The sequence below is a fragment of the Ambystoma mexicanum genome, chromosome 6q (assembly GCF_040938575.1).
Source record: "Ambystoma mexicanum isolate Mex_15411 chromosome 6q, UKY_AmexF1_1, whole genome shotgun sequence".
Taxonomy (NCBI): Eukaryota; Metazoa; Chordata; class Amphibia; order Caudata; family Ambystomatidae; genus Ambystoma; species Ambystoma mexicanum.
The window spans coordinates 231,248,840-231,264,796 of NC_090937.1; the positions used below are offsets into that span (position 1 = coordinate 231,248,840).

Here is a 15,957-nt window from a genome sequence, read left to right on the forward strand (position 1 = left end):
CTCTCGCCCCCGTAAGGCATACAGTTCCCTCCTCATCCTCCCACGAGTCGGGAGATGACGGTGCGTTGGGCTCGACGACGGGTTCTGAGGGTGACGGCGACGACGACGGAACGGGTCTCCCGTCGCACGGGCCTCATCGCCCGACGAGATTGGCTCATTCCACGCCATGATCGCCAGGGCGTCCGAATTTTTCCAGCTCTGCCCGGAGGAGCAGAAAAAGGAAGGTTTCCTCTATCAGCGCCGGGAGGCCAAGAGGAAGACTGTAATCGCGGTGCCTCTAATCGATGACATCTGGGAGGAGGGCCTGTCGGTTCTCAAAAACCCCTCCATGGCACCAGCCAAACGGGACCGGTACGAGAAGAAGTACCGGGTCCCCAAAACCACTCCCCTGTGCCTCAGGGCCCAGCCAACACCAGACTCGGTCGTCTCGGCGGTGGCGAAGAAGAAATCGGCGGGGTCAGGAGCCTCGACGTCGAATTCCCCGCCGGACGGCGAGGGAAAGAAGTTGGACGCCATGGGGCGGCGGGTCATTTCGTCGGCGGCGACGACGATCAAAGTGGCCAACGCCCTGGCGATCATGGCCCGTTACGACAGGGAGCTCTGGTTTAAGCTGGCCCTCATATTGGACTTCCTGCCGGACGACAAGAGGTCCGAGGCCCTGGAAATACTGCAAGAGGGCGAGGTGGCGTCGGACCACGCCATAGCGGTGGCAACCGATATTGCCGATACCGGTTTCCGCCAGCTGGGCAACGGTGTTTGCCTACGACGACGGGGTTGGCTCTGGGCGACCGACTTCCGTCAGGACGTCCAGACCAGGGTGTTGGACATGCCGTTTGATGGCAGCAACTTGTTTGGGAAGGCGGTGGACGAATCCCTCCAAGCCATAAAAACGGACACGGAGACGGCCCGTGCCCTAGGAGCCCTTCAGCAACGACGGCCCTTTCGGAGCTCCGGAGGCAGACAGGGTGCCTCCAAGGGATCCAGCGGTGGCTCGTCGTCCTACCGCCAGGCGGCACGCTCCTCATCTCAGGAGGCCTACAGGGGTCGCGGTAAGCAGGGAGCGCCTCGCCGCCGTCGGCAAGGTGGCCAGGGCAGCAAGGCCACCACCTCCAAGCAGGACTGAACCGGCCGTGGTCTCGGGCCCCCACCGAAGCACCCCGGTGGGAGGCCGGCTGACGAAATTCATCGGCGCGTGGAAGTCCATCTCCACCGACCGTTGGGTGCTGGATACCCTGGCAAGAGGACACTCTATCGAATTCCTGAAGAAGTGCCCTCACGTTCCACCTGTGGCCAGGAAGGAAAATCACATCCCGCAACTGCTGTTGGAAGTACGGGCGATGCTCAGGAAAGGCGCCATCGAGCTTGTCCCGAAGAGGCTCCGGGGTGTACTCAAGGTACTTCCTCGTCAGGAAGAAGACGGGCGACTGGCGCCCCATCCTGGACCTTCGTTGTTTGAACAAATACATCAGATCACAAAAGTTCAGGCTGGTCACCCTCCAGCACGTACTGGGACAGCTGGAGGAAGGCGACTTTCTATCGTCGTTGGACCTGGAGGATGCATACTTCCACGTTCCCATCCTCAAAAGTCACCGAAAGTTCCTCAGGTTCGTCGTCCAGGGACGCCACTACCAATTCAGAGCACTGCCGTTCGGATTGAAGTCGGCCCCCAGGGTCTTTACCAAGTGCCTAGCACCAGTGGCGGCGCGGCTGCGCCTGCAGCGGATTCACGTCTACCCTTACCTGGACGACTGGCTCATCCGCTCAAGGACGAGGGAACTCGCCGTCGAACACACTCAGAGGACCGTCCAGCTACTCACAGACATGGGATTCGCCATAAACTACCCAAAGTCCCACCTGGTGCCGTCGCAGGTGGCCCTGTTTCTGGGAGCGAAGCTCGATACAGTGAGGCGCCTGGCGGCCCCGTCGGAAGAACGGACGAAGACCATTCTAGGCAAAGTGCAGCGCCTGCTAGCCACGGACGTGGCCAGGGTGAGGTCCATCAAGTCCCTCCTGGGGATGATGTCCTCTTGCATCTACCTGGTGCGCCTCTGCAGACTACGGATGCGCCCTCTTCAAGAATTTCTCGACGCCCGTTGGATGCAGGCGACGGGCACCTTCAAAGGTGTTCCGGCGGGCGATTCAGTGGTGGGCCGTTCGAGCGCACCTCACGGCGGGCAAGGACTTTCAGACGCCGGCGTACCAGGAGATGGTGACGACGGACGTCTCCCTGGAAGGTTGGGGCGCCCACACCGGAGACCTCCAAGCAAGAGGCCTCTGGCTCCCGGAGGAGAGGCTCCTGCACATCAACGTCCTGGAACTCCGAGCCGTGTTCTGGGCTCTCAAATCGTTCCTCCCATCGCTCAAGGGCAAGGTGGTGCAGATCTTCACGGACAACACCACGACAATGTTTTACATACGGAAGCAGGGAGGCACCAGATCCCCAGCCCTATCGAAGGAGGCACAGGATCTGTGGCACTGGGCGGTCGCCCAGGGGATGTTCCTGGTTCCCTTCCACCTGGCAGGAGAAAGAAACACCATCGCCGACTCGCTCAGCAGGGAGCTGCGCGTGTGTCACGAGTGGGAACTGCGCCAGGATCAGGTGGATCAACTCTTCCGACGATGGGGCAAACCCCAAATCGACCTGTTCGCAACAGCGACGAACTCGAAGTGCAAGAAGTGCGCCAGCAGGTTTCCCCAGCCGAGAAGCATGGGCGATGCGACCTCGTTCCCCTGGGACGGCCTATACCTGTATGCGTTCCCTCCGTTGCCGTTGCTGCTTCGACTCATCAGCCAGCTCAAGAGGTCCCGGTGCAGGATGATCCTCGTCGCACCGGCGTGGCCGATGCAGATCTGGTTCCCGGACCTTCTGGACTTGTCAACGTCCCCTCCCATCAAGCTGTCGACGGACACGGACCTTCTCTCCAAAGAAGGAGGCGCCATCTTCCACCACGACCCGGCGTCGCTGAACCTGCAGGCTTGGCTCCTGCAGCGCTAGAGTTTGGAGGCTACGATATACCGGCCGATTGCAGAGAGGTTCTTGACAAGGCCAGGGCGTCCTCGACTCTCAAATGCTACGGTCATAAGTGGAAGAGGTTCTCTATCTGGTGCCGAGCACAGAAGATCAACCCCCTACGTATTATTGCCCCTCAAGTGCTGCTGTACCTGCTATCTCTGGCAAAGGCTGGGTTAGCCCATGCCTCCATTAAGATTCATCTGGCGGCGATCTCCAGATATACCAGAACCACAGGACGGACGTCCCTGTGGTCCCATCGACTGTTAAAAGAGTTTATGAAAGGACTGTTCCAGTCGTTCCCGCCGGTGAAGGCCCCGGCCCCGGCGTGGGAACTTAATGTGGTGCTGACCAGCCTCATGGGGCCCCCATTCGAGCCGATGCACTCCGCACCGATGAAGTTTGTGTCGTGGAAGACTGCGTTCCTGGTGGCCATTACCTCCGCACGACGAGTGGGAGAGATCCAGGCCCTATCCTGCAAAGCACCGTACCTGACTTTCAATGCCTCGAGGGTGGTGCTTAGGATGCACCCCTCCTTTATGCCCAAGGTCCCGTCGGACTTCCATCTTAACGAGCCGTTGGTGTTACCTGTTTTCTTCCCGTCTCCTTCGTCGCCGGCCGAGAGGACTTTGCACTCGCTGGATGTGGCTAGAGCGCTGAAGTTCTACGTGGACCGCACGAAGAGTTTCCGGAGGGCATCACAGCTGTTCGTGAACTTTGGACCTGTGAATCAAGGGAAGGCTCTCTCGAAGTCTTCTATTTCCAGATGGCTCTCCGGCTGCATCATGCACTGTCACCGGTTGGCTAACCGACCGCTGCCAGGCCGTCCGAGAGCCCATTCGACCAGAGCGATCGCTGCTACTACGGCGTTCTTATCTGGTGTGCCCCTGCTGGACATCTGCAGGGCTGCTACGTGGAGGTCGACGCACACCTTCACGAGATTCTACTGCGTCGATCAGGATTCCAGGGAGGAGTCCAGGGTCGGCCAAGCAGTGCTGCGCAACCTGTTCGCTTAAGGTGAGCCTGGTGAGGAGGTAAGGGATGCTTAATGTTGAGCCTTTTGCCACCCCCCGTGGTTGTGCATGTGTGTACTGCTATTTATTCTTATATTCATGAGCATGTGAATCCATGCCAGACCCCATTCTGGAGAAGGAACAAGTTACTTACCTGTAACTGTTGTTCTCCAGCATGGGTCTGGCATGGATTTACATGCGAACCCTCCCGCCTACCCCTCTGCGGCTCTTCACTTGGTCATACTGCCACTTCACGTGCTACCAAATCTGAAGATGGCTGCCAGAGGTGGGGCTTAGGTAGAGGGCAGTCATTGGCTGTGGTCAGTATGACACAGAGATCAGTGATTGGTTACTACTACGAAAGACAGATCAGAAACGAAACTGATACTGATTTTTTCTTTACCGAGGATTCCCAGCCTGACGACGGGGAATATTCATGAGCATGTGAATCCATGCCAGACCCATGCTGGAGAACAACAGTTACAGGTAAGTAACTTGTTCCTTCTGCTCCATTCATTAAGTAATTCAGTATTTTCCTTATAATTCGATACAATTCGATGATAAACCCTACTTGCAAGTGACCGAACGCCAGTAGTGAAAAGTTCAACATTCACATCCCCGTCACAATGCACTTCACCAATACATCTCTTCAATTTCCTGAAGTTCGAGATAGAAACATTTTCAAAAGTAAAAGTAGCACTTAACTCAGCAAAGTCAATCCATTTTCCATCTTTAAAAACATCACTAATCCATTGAATTCCGCCAAGAAAACACTCTGGCCAAAACAACAACTTGCCATTGTCCGTTATAGCTTTATTCAACCACAGAGATGCATCAGGCGATTTCAGAGCAACTGAGCCACACATATCATAGATATTCTTCAAAAAGTCTCTTAGAAACTCAGTCACGGGGCATCTCCTACCATGTTTGCTAACAGTCGTGAATATCGCTCTTGGGGGGGGTGGGCCCAGGGGGGGTGGGCCCATCACACTTGCCTCGGGGGGGGTTGGCCCATCACACTTGCCTCTGCCATCGCCCACACACTAGGAGAATCCTTCAAAAAAGGAAGAAAAAATTGGCACGGGAAGGCCAAATGATATGCCTTAAAGTTCGGGACACCTAGTCCCCCCTTCTCAACTGGAAGCTGGAGTTTCCAGAGCTTCAGTCTTGGCGGTTTTTCATCCCAAAGAAAGGACTGGAGAGTGGTATCAATCAACTTCCAAAAAGATTGACCAATTTTCAGGGGAAGCATACTCAGAATATAATTTATTTTTGGTGCAGCATTCATCTTTAGCGCATTTACCTTACCCCACAGAGATAGATGCAATACCGACCACCTTTGGACGTTCAATTTCAGTTTCTTACAAACCATACCCATGTTCCCTTCAACCATACCACTGACATCCTGTGTCAACCAAACCCCCAAGTACTTCAGTTTTTTCTCACACCATTGAAATCCAAACCCCACCACCAAAGACTTATCACAATGTGCAGTCCGTTTTTTTTATTTTTGAAATCTGGACACCCTATTCCAGACTACAACATTTCCCAATTGCAATCCCGCCCTTTCCCTAACAATTCAGAAGACCACAAACACAGCATCACAAAAGTGAGTTTAAGCAAACAACCTCAAACAGTTTTTTTTTTTTTTCAGGTTCAGTTTTTTTTATTTGTAGGTTCACTTCTTTTAAAGTATTCTTCAATGACATCCTTAGCCTGAGACTCTTTGCCATAGTCCTTGACAACAAAACAGCTGCAGCCAACCACCTTTCGGGGTTAGCCTTCTCTGTCAATTTTACAATTTTCACAACCTCAAACTATGAGAAGCCCTGCATAGGCAAACATCCTTTCAAGCATCCTCTTGCCTAATGCACCCCCTGCAGACTTGTATCCCCTGGGCCATATCCTGCAAAATGCCATGCACACCAACATTGTACTAACTGTGGCAAGAGTAAGACCTTTGTCAATCATCTCTAGTGAGAAACATGTAACGCTCTCGCTTCTCTCCTTCACCATCAAGCCGAGGCAGCACAGCCCACCACCATAACCTCTGATTTACCTCCATTCAGTTTAAGCTAATTGTCGCCCATCCATCTTCCCACGGCCTCCAAACAATCCTTTAGCTGAGTAGCATTAGAGGGATGAAGCAGATCAAGACAAACTATGATCTGAGTATCGTCCACATAAAAATAACATTGGAAGCCGTGGGAGCGGATAAGAGCAACAAGCGTTTGAATGTAACTATTGAACAGGGAAGAAGAAAAGGCAGAACCCTGAGAAACGCCGGAAGCCAGAGAAGAAGGTGGAGAGCAAAAAGGTTGAAGAGATAGAGACTGAGAACGATCAGAAAGAAAAGAAAAAACCAAGATAAAACCATATCAGAGATCCCAGCTGCAGAAAGTCGACTGAGCAGGATGGAATGATCATGGGTGTCAAAAGCAGCCGGCAGATCTAAGAGAATCAGTGCAACCACTCCACCTGTTTGGTGCACCATGGTTCCGCAAATGAGAGGAGGCAGATATGTCCAAAAATGCTGTGATATTTGGGTTGTATTTGCAGAGAAGATTAGGAGGATTGTTAGATAGTACATAATGTAATGCTGGGTGGACGTGGGGCTCAGAAAAGTGTGTGGACAATCCTGAAATGTAGGTGGCTTTTTCGCCTGGGCATCCCCGTACTTTGTACCTCAGGTCAAACTCCAGAATGTTAATACTGTGACTGCCATGCCTGACCGAAGAGCGGCATAGTCAAGAATAGACTTTGTATAAAGGTGAATGTTGTTGGTAACAGAAAGTAAGGGAATGGCGTGGCCAAATAAAAAATAAAACGTTCCAGCACCTGGATGTCAGAAAAGCTATTACTAAGAGTATGTTCTAAATCATGTCATGCTACACTTTATCTTATATCACATTGAGAAAAGGTGGTGCCTTACTTGGAAGTAGGCTATCGAAGTATATTAATACTTAACCTTCTATAGTGTGAAGATATAACCCGAGCACTCTAAGCAGTATGTTATTTAGGCTGCGTGCAAGGTCAAAGTGGATGTGCGACCAAACAGGGTACGTAGGGAGACAAGTGCCAGATATCTGCGCTTCTCTGTGCATGCATAGATGCTATGTTACTTTGCTTTGACTGTTGCCATGAGGCTTTGCCATGCTCAGTGCAAAGATTTATGTCACAGTAAGGCCACTTCACAGTACTGAGGAGCAGGGAGGAAAGGTGAACACCACTCACTGTGCCAGAGAAATGGTGACCTGGGCAGCTTACATACCTGGAAATCATTTTAATAACATTTGGGAGGGCTTGTACATCAAAAATGCGAATTTGCCATGTCTGCCACTCCCTGAAAACTGAACAACCCCCCCCCCCTTTTCTCTTGTTTATTTTATGCTAACAACAAAGATTGTATACTGCACCAAGTCATTGCCATAATAGTTTGTCTCAGAACCGTCTGTGCTTTTGTGCAAAGTGCTTAAGGACATGAAGTCTATTGTTGGCACAGCAGTGGTCAGTCTATTAAGCCTTTCATAGTGCCTTGCTTGGTGACATTGTGAGCCTGGGCATGATGAAACCAATGTCCAAGAAAATACAGAGGGAAAAGCCCTCCTAATTACTCCCCTGGGCCCTGAATGGCCACAAACAGCCAGCTTCTATAGATAGCAAAGCTGGAAGGAAATATTAGCACATTTAAGGTTTTAGCCATGGCTGTCTTGCATGCAAAAGGCCTGGACCTGGCTTCCTGGATGTACCTGGGGCCTGTTAGGACCTTAATTGGAATGGTTATAGCGGCGTGTGAGGAGGGAATTAATTTAGGCTGGGCGCTCATGGGAATTAATCCGCATAATACAGCCTTTGAATAGCTTTCTCGACCTGGGCTGAAGTTACCATGTTCTGTTAACAGAGGGGAATCTTAGGTCAAAACAGTGGTGTAGATTCTGGTTACCAGATTACAATCCCTGATCTTTCTTCAGCTTCTATGTTTTTTGGGGTTTTGTTGCACATTAAAGACCTGCCCTTCTTCTCGGTACGTGGTCCGCAGCTGCAAACTGGACACCCATTTGTCCTTTTTCCATCACTCTGCCAGCATGGGGACACTGGACCTACAATTACTTGTGTCCTGAGAGTGGGACAACCACACAAGTGCCAGGTGTGGCACCTCAACTATCTATGCTGACTTCCCTCTCCCATCCCCTACTGCCCATAGATATCAAGTACTCCACTCACTCATTTCTAATACTTCCCATGTTTCCCCTCTCAGCTCTTTTTGAGCAGATTGTTACAGACCTAGGCTATAGCTGCCACCCCAAAAAATGGGGCTGTCATCTTTGGTATAGCTGCCTCCACCACTTCACCACCCCCTGCCTTAAACACCACACCTTCCCCTTGCAACCACTCCCTTTCTGCTTCTACCCTTACCTGTCAGCCCATCCAAAGTCCCTTCCAACATTTCCTCCCTTCCAGCAGCCCTTAGAAGGGTCAGCACTGCCTCTACCACACTTCCTGACACAGACAACGGGCGCACCATGTGGGTGTTAACACAATCACGCACCATGTGGGTATTAGCAGGATCACCTCAACTCGGATGGCGGCACTGGGGAAACCCTCTTCCCCCATATCTTCTAATTTATGGGCCCTTCACACCTCACCCACAGCTGGCCCAACAATGCTGAAGTGAATCCCAGTGAGAGTTGGCTGAGGTCCCACCACACCTGGAAACCCTTTGTTTGCCACCAAAGGTCTGGAAGCTTTTCTTTGAAATGGAAATTGCCTGTCTTCTTGGCGTTTAAGCATAGCACTGAAATCACAAGATGCGTAGGAAAATGCAAAGATGAGATGTTACGCAATCATGCCTCTATATTTCTCTTGTATTATTTAATTGCACACAGTAGAGGGAAGATCACCCTTGATAGAGTGACTATGTTTCTTGGTATACAAATGCTCCGAAAATCTGGTGCAGCTGTTTGCAACTTTCAGCACACCAGACGTTTTGCACTACAACTCCCTTGAACACTCACCATTGACTAAGCTGGGCAGGACTATCTAACCCTTTTGAAGCCTGACGAACAAACATAGTAACAGGCAGCTGGGTATGGTTCGTGATCCAAAGGAGCTTCTGCCAGACCGGAAATGTAAACTTTCAGTATTGTCACCTTTCTACCTCTCTCTTCATGTTTTTGCCTTGTGGCAACATTGTACACAAAAAAGTGCTCAATTAAATGGTAACCATATCTTTTTCCCTTTTCTCTTTCCTCTCCCTTCTCCCCCGCACGTTGACAGAAGCCCCGAATGCTTCAAATTTAAAGATTGTAAGAATGGACAAAACAGCCGGATGTGTGACTGGAGGGGAAGAGGTTTACCTTCTGTGTGACAAGGTCCAGAAAGGTAAGACCTGCTTGCTTGGTAACCTGGTGCGTGTATTTATGTAACCAGTCGGCAAGGAAAGTACCAGAATTCTCCAGATAATAAAGATGCCCACATGCCTGTAAGCAGAAAAGAATGAATCACACAATTAGGTATTTCCAATCGCACTTTCTTCTCTCTTAAGTAGGGCACTCGTTAATGAGAATGCTTCTTTACATATTATTGTCTTGGTGCCTTTCGACAAATAGCCCCATCAATAAAGCAGGTATCTGTAAATGCAGTCGGTCACTAAGTCATTTTCTTGTTTGTGTATGTTATTAAGTTTGAATTGCACTTGATGGGTAAGCAGTATGGGAAACATCTGCATCAAAGAGTTGAGATGGAATCATGCATAGAAATACATTTCACTGTTCGAATACCCTTTCCGATTCAACTTTGTCCATCTAAGTATCCTTAGCAGCTATTTTGCTTCCTTCCTGAAAAGGTGAGATGTTTGCTTTCGTGCGCCTGAAAAGCTGTCCATTGCGTGCCCTTGAGCTGCCCAATTGTAAGTTCCCGCTTGTCCCCCGTTATGGGCCAGTGAACAGCCCCTTCTCGTGCGTGTGACTTGCTTCCTTCCGTGCCTTTGTGCTGCTTCCTTGCCTGCCTTCCTTCTATCCCTGTGAGCTGCTCCCCTCTGTGATTGTGAGTTGCCCCCTCCTGAGCCTGTGAACTTCCCCCCTCTGAGTCTGTGAGCTGTTCCTTCTAAGTCTGTGATTTGCCCCTTTTCGAGCCGGTGAGCCCCTTCCCCATTTTCAACTTCTTTATTTGGATTTATACATTAAAACAATTACCTGTATTATAATCACGGTCATTGTTTCTTTGCCATAATCAGGTCTGTTATCTTGTTGCCTTACATTATAACAACTCCTGTCACTCTGATAAACCTGGGAGAAGTTAAGCGTTTTTGAATGGATTGTGTCCTACCACGTATTCCTCATCTTGAATATCTTGTCTCCCAGCTTTGCTGCTTTGGAAAAAAATAATTTCACCAGAGGGTGCTGTGCTCGAAGCCGCGGAGTCGTAGTCCCTCGAGGGCCGCTGTCGAGCGTCGTCATCCGCAGTATAAAGGGCTCGAGCCTTGCCCGTTAGCTCAGTTCTGTTTTTCCGAGCACTGCTTTGTGTCACAAAACGGCGCATCAGTTTTTTCAACGAAATGTCCTCTTCATCGACTCCATCCACACCCAAGACTGGTTTAAAAAAATGTCTGAAGTGTGGAAAAAGATGTCGATTACCGACCCCCATCATAATTGCCTTTGGTGTTTGGGCCCTGACCACCAGGTCGACGAATGTCGTTCCTGTTAGGCTATGTTTAAGGAACGAAAGGTAAGCTGGCGGTGGGGGAGGAATCTTATAAGTCTTCAAAAAGACAAAGAGATTCGGGAGGGTCGAGCGGAAAGTCTCGACACGGGTCGAGGAGATTGAGGTCTAAGAGTCGCTCGAGGAAATCCTCCTCTTCTTCGTCCAAAAAATCAAAGAAGCGACAACATAGTTCTTCTTCTTCCTCGTCTGACAGAAGGGTTGTATCCTACCCCTCCAAGCACGATTCCCTTGAAAAATGGGAGGCTTCAATGCTAAAAAATGTTGGGAATGTACCCAGACCCCCTTGAAAAAGCTGTGTGAAAATCATGCCCCTGCCCCCTCCAAAAGTGACAGAGGGAAATCAAAGACCAGGCACGCAAGATCCGACAAAAAGTCGAAGGTGTCATCGGGGGGAAAACTCTCCAACACCTCATGAAAAAAAGAGTGAAACCACTGGTGCATAAATCGGGGGCAACGGCTGACAAAATGGCATCCATATCGAGGCCGCTGCCGAAGATGACATTGATACCTTCCGCGACAGCGTTGAGGCCTCCCTCGACGATGTCGAAGCCTCCTTCGAAACCGTTGAAGCCAGCGTCTACATCATCGACGCCTTTGTCAAGGCATTCTTTAATTCCGATGCCAAAATCGATGCCTTTGTCAAAGCCTTGATCAATGCCACCCTTTTCACCACAGAAAATCTTCCATCCACAACCCAGGCAAGAATCTTTTAGATCGATGTCCTCTATTTACGAGGAACAATCCTCTGAAGAAGATGTTACTTCAGCTGGGGTTAGATTTGAAACTAAATAGGTTCATGAGGAGTTGATAGACTCAAATTCTAAGATTGCTCATCTTTATGATAGTCTTCAATCAGCCAGTGGCCTAGATACTTCCCCTGAAGTAGAGTTTGAGAAGCCATGCCCTGCAGATCATGCAGACTCTGGGTATAGAAACCTAATGGGAAGAGTCATTGACTTCATGGGATGGAAATCAGCTTCCCCAAGGTTTGCCCAGGATGATATGACAAACATCCTTAATGAAGGACCTCAAAGGGACCCTGTCCTCCCTTTCCATAAGGCATTGCAAAAAAGAGTGATGGCAACTTGGGATTGTTGGGTGTCCTGACCCACGTTTAAGCTATCATGCCACAACATTTGGTGCTGTGGGCTTAGAAAATTCAAGATGGCGGAAAACCCACATGTGCGCCGAAATCCAGGAAAGCTGCGCAGTTTGTGCGCACACCAAAATGGTTGCCTCACTTGCCACCCACCAGTGCGAGAATGAAAGGCCTGGTTGCCATGAGGGAAATGGGTTGCCAAAGGAAAAACAGTAGCGCCGGTTAGCTTCAAAGCACTTTAAAACCACCATTGGACTACCCGCACAGTAGTCTGAAACCATTGGGAATGGCAATGCTGATTGCCAAATGCAACCTAGAATTGTGGGGAATTCATTTCTTAAATCCCAAAAATGGGTGCAGTACCAGTACTCACCACTATCCAAAAGCCGGCGTTTTAAAACCACCCTGTGTTTCTCTGAAGGCAGGCTCAAAATGCCTATTTTCAAACATTGCAATATGTGCAAAATATTCACTGAACACCAGCAGACATTTGGCAGAATGGAGTTTTGTGTGCTTACAAAATCGGGGAAATGAAGAGCCCAAAACAATGCTTATAACAAAACTGCTATGGAGTCAGCAGTTTAAGTTGCACTGGATTTAAAGACACTAAAATCGAAAATGTTTAGATTAAATGAGTGACCTATGTTTGGTGTCACATGCCTTTGCAATTGTTTAAATGTCATAGTTTAAACTTAGAATCAGCATTCTAGCTGCATGTGTAAAATTGCAAGTTAATTTAAAAAGCAACAAAAAACATGACAGTTAGCTGAAAGTCTGGCTTAAGGAACTTGATTCTGCCTGGCAACTACCCCCATCAGGAGTGAAACTTGAGTCACAACTGTGTTCCCAGGCCCATCTGCCTTTTGCTGGCCACACTAAGGATATGCCATCTATCTGATAATTGAATTACCTGGGCTCTACAGGAGCTCTGAACAAAGCCTGTCTTGACTCAGGCAAAGGTTTTATTACAGCGGTCGTAAAATGTAGCTTCCTCTTGGCAGAAGCTGGGAGGGGCACTGCCTGTGAGAGCAAGCTGGCTTGGCAGAACTGGATAAACCAGTATTTCCACCATGTGACCTGGGAAACCACACCCCTTTGTAGCCAGAATATTGTTTAGAAAAAGATGAATAACTCATGGTGCGGACATGTGAAAATTTTATAAATGATACCATAATTCTTGTGATTTTTCTGCCCACAGTTTAAGAGGTTTTTAGAACCGGTGGTATGTTCAGGGGGGTGTTAGCGGAAAAGTGGATATTACTCTAAATGTATGCATGTTAAAAATATGAAACTTCATCAGTTAATGTCCATACTCCCTGCGCACATGTATGTAAAGTTGGGTCAATGTCAGAAATTGAAAAATCAGTTAAAAAGTCAATTATGTGCCATTTCTGAATGCAAGCTCTTAGAAACAGCAGATTTGGACAGAGACATGGCTAAATTCAGCCACACCATGTATATGTAATTTCAAGCAACTGTGTAACTGTGAAATATGTCTTTTGTTATCAAATATAGAATATGTGCAATCTGACAGGGGAGTGGCCTATCTGCAAGCCATAAAATGACATCACTCTGACTCACAGTTCCTTCCCCAATCAAGTGAGGAATGGAAATTTGACCAATGACAAGGGAGAGGGGCAAGTTTAGTTATGACCAACACACACACCCACTTGCAGAACATATAAATGGACCACTGAAACTTAGGTAGAGACTTTCAATTCCATCTGCCGCTGGAAGCTCTGCCGGAAAAATCCATACTTACCTCCATCAAACTTCAAAGAGCCAACACTTAGACTCTAAGATAAACAGAGACTTCAGAACCTTAACCAAAAAGGCCACTGCCAGCAAGAGTATTTGTCAGCAGGCCTAAAAATCTTTTTGCAACTGAACTCTTCAGACAGCCGGCTGACGCCGTCTGAATTTTGCCAAGAACTTTTGCAAGAACCCGGTGACAGAAATATCCAAAGAGAAGGCAGGACCCGACCCAGAGAACCGGTGCCTAGCAGAGACCAGGCCATTGTATCCAGAGTGCTGACCCCGATGCTGTGAGCAGTTCCAGAGACCAGACGCTGTGCCCAGAGACCGTCCGAAGTCCAGACCTGTTGACCAGATCGTGACAAAGCCGCCTTCCTGTTTAAAATCTCTTGTGAGTACCGCCAAACTGTACCAAACCAAAGCTCTTAGTTTAAATTCATCTAATTCAATCTATTTAACCTAAGTAGAACTGCCTGATAGCTCCAAATCTGTCACCTGTCATTTCTAGTAAAATCTGTCACTTGTCATTTTGAGCTTTTAAAATTTCAAATCTGAAAAACGACCTTCACAAAATCGCTCATATCTCCGCGACCGTTTGTCTTAGAGACTTGCAGTAACTTTCATTTGGAAGCTGAGATCCTAGGCTTTCCTAGGACCCCAAAACGATAGTGATAGTCCTTGCGGTTCCTCTGTAATAGCGCTCGGCGCATCCGCGAATTTTACCGCGATTTGCAAAATTCTCCACGTGTGAAAACAGCAGTTTGCTTGCCTTCCATTTGCCAGAAATTCGTTTAACCTGCTAATCATTCCTGAATCATTGCTAGTGTGAGCCTGAGCTAATATTAACTAGATACCACTCACCCTGAACCTCTAGAGGGAATCAAAAGCATTTTAGCATATTTTTTAATTCATTGCCAGCACATATCAAAGCAATTTGGGCCTGTGTTTTCAAACTTCTGTAGTCTAAGCTTGCTGGGGTGAACTGAATCACATTTGATTGCATTTCTGAGAACTGGGTGTTTTCCTTCCATTTCCTTGCCTTGCATCAAGGGGGGGAGGGGATTGCCAGAGAAAAGTGATTACATTGTTTGGTTGAAATCATATTGAGTATTTTCTGTACTGCATTCATTGAATATTGCATCCACCTGAGCTTACATAAAGCATTCTGTACCACCTTCTTCTTTTGTTCCTATTCACCTGTGTGCTACCTTATCCATTTCATGTCAACTCATTAGTGATTATAAGAAGTGTGCTAGTGCCAGATTCTCTGTTGTTAATATTTATCATATCAGATTAAGTGTGATATTCAATTATTAATTTATTATAAAGTGTGATCTATATATCTATTGTTTAAATTATCAAATAAACCTTTTAACTTGCAAAACAGAACTATTTCTTGGCTCAGTGGGGTCAGGGGGATTCCAATAGAGGGGTGTTATATAAGGGTAGTCATCCAGAACGCATGAACTGGACATAAAGGTATATCAATAAGGGTTTTCATTCAGTATTCTAGACTAGGCGTTGACTTAGCTGTAGTGTTGAATTGAATCCTCTTACAGGATACCCCAGACTCTGGGCCTGCAGTAAATAAAAGGTTTATAGGGAAGTACACACCATCCTCATCAGATCCTGAGTACCTGTCAAAGCATCCCTCGCCAGAAAGCTTGGTGTTACAAGCTGCACCCTCAACTAGACAGTCCGCTTACCCTTCGATACAACCTGATAGGGATGACAAAAAAGTTGATGCTTGGGCCCGGAAAGTATTCTCTTTGGGCAGCATGGCCCTTAAATCTACAAATGTAACTTGCACTCTGGCAAGGTTTACATACACCCTGTGAGACTGTATGACATCAGAGGCTGAACACATCCCATAGGGTGAGGAACGGGATGGTTTCCTGGCAATAGTAAGAGATGGCAAGGAGGCTATGGACGAATGCCTCCACTCAGGATTGGACACTGCTGATAGTGTAAGCAGGTCCATGGCATCTAGCACGGTCCTAAGCAGATTTGCATGGCTGAGCAAATCTGGTTTTGCACCGGACGTGCAATCCAGATCACTCAATATGCCCTTTGATGGCTTGAGGCTGTTCGGCAGCAAGGCAGATGAGAGCTTGGAGAAGCTGCAGGCCTCTAAAGCTGCAGCTAAATCACTCAGCGCCGCTATAAGGCAGCCTCAGCAATACTCCTATGCAGGGTAATCTTCCTGGAGAAGCTGTCCCTTTTGTTTCTACTACTCTTTTGGAAGAGGGAGGGGACAGGACAGTGAAAGAGGTCAACAGAGAAAACCCCCTTGTTGTGGAAGAGAGAAAGGTGCTAGATCAGCCCCAGAAGTGGCTACTACCACCTCAGCCACTGCT

General features: G+C 48.4%; 1 protein-coding gene across 1 annotated transcript in view; it reads left to right on the forward strand.

Annotated features, from left to right (window-relative positions):
* NFKB1 (nuclear factor kappa B subunit 1) overlaps nucleotides 1-15,957 on the forward strand; it is an 887,546-nt gene that overhangs the window by 633,197 nt on the left and 238,392 nt on the right. The window contains exon 9 of the mRNA XM_069630690.1: nucleotides 9,301-9,405. Coding sequence (XP_069486791.1) covers nucleotides 9,301-9,405 — 105 coding nt within the window. The remainder of the gene's footprint in view (nucleotides 1-9,300; nucleotides 9,406-15,957) is intronic.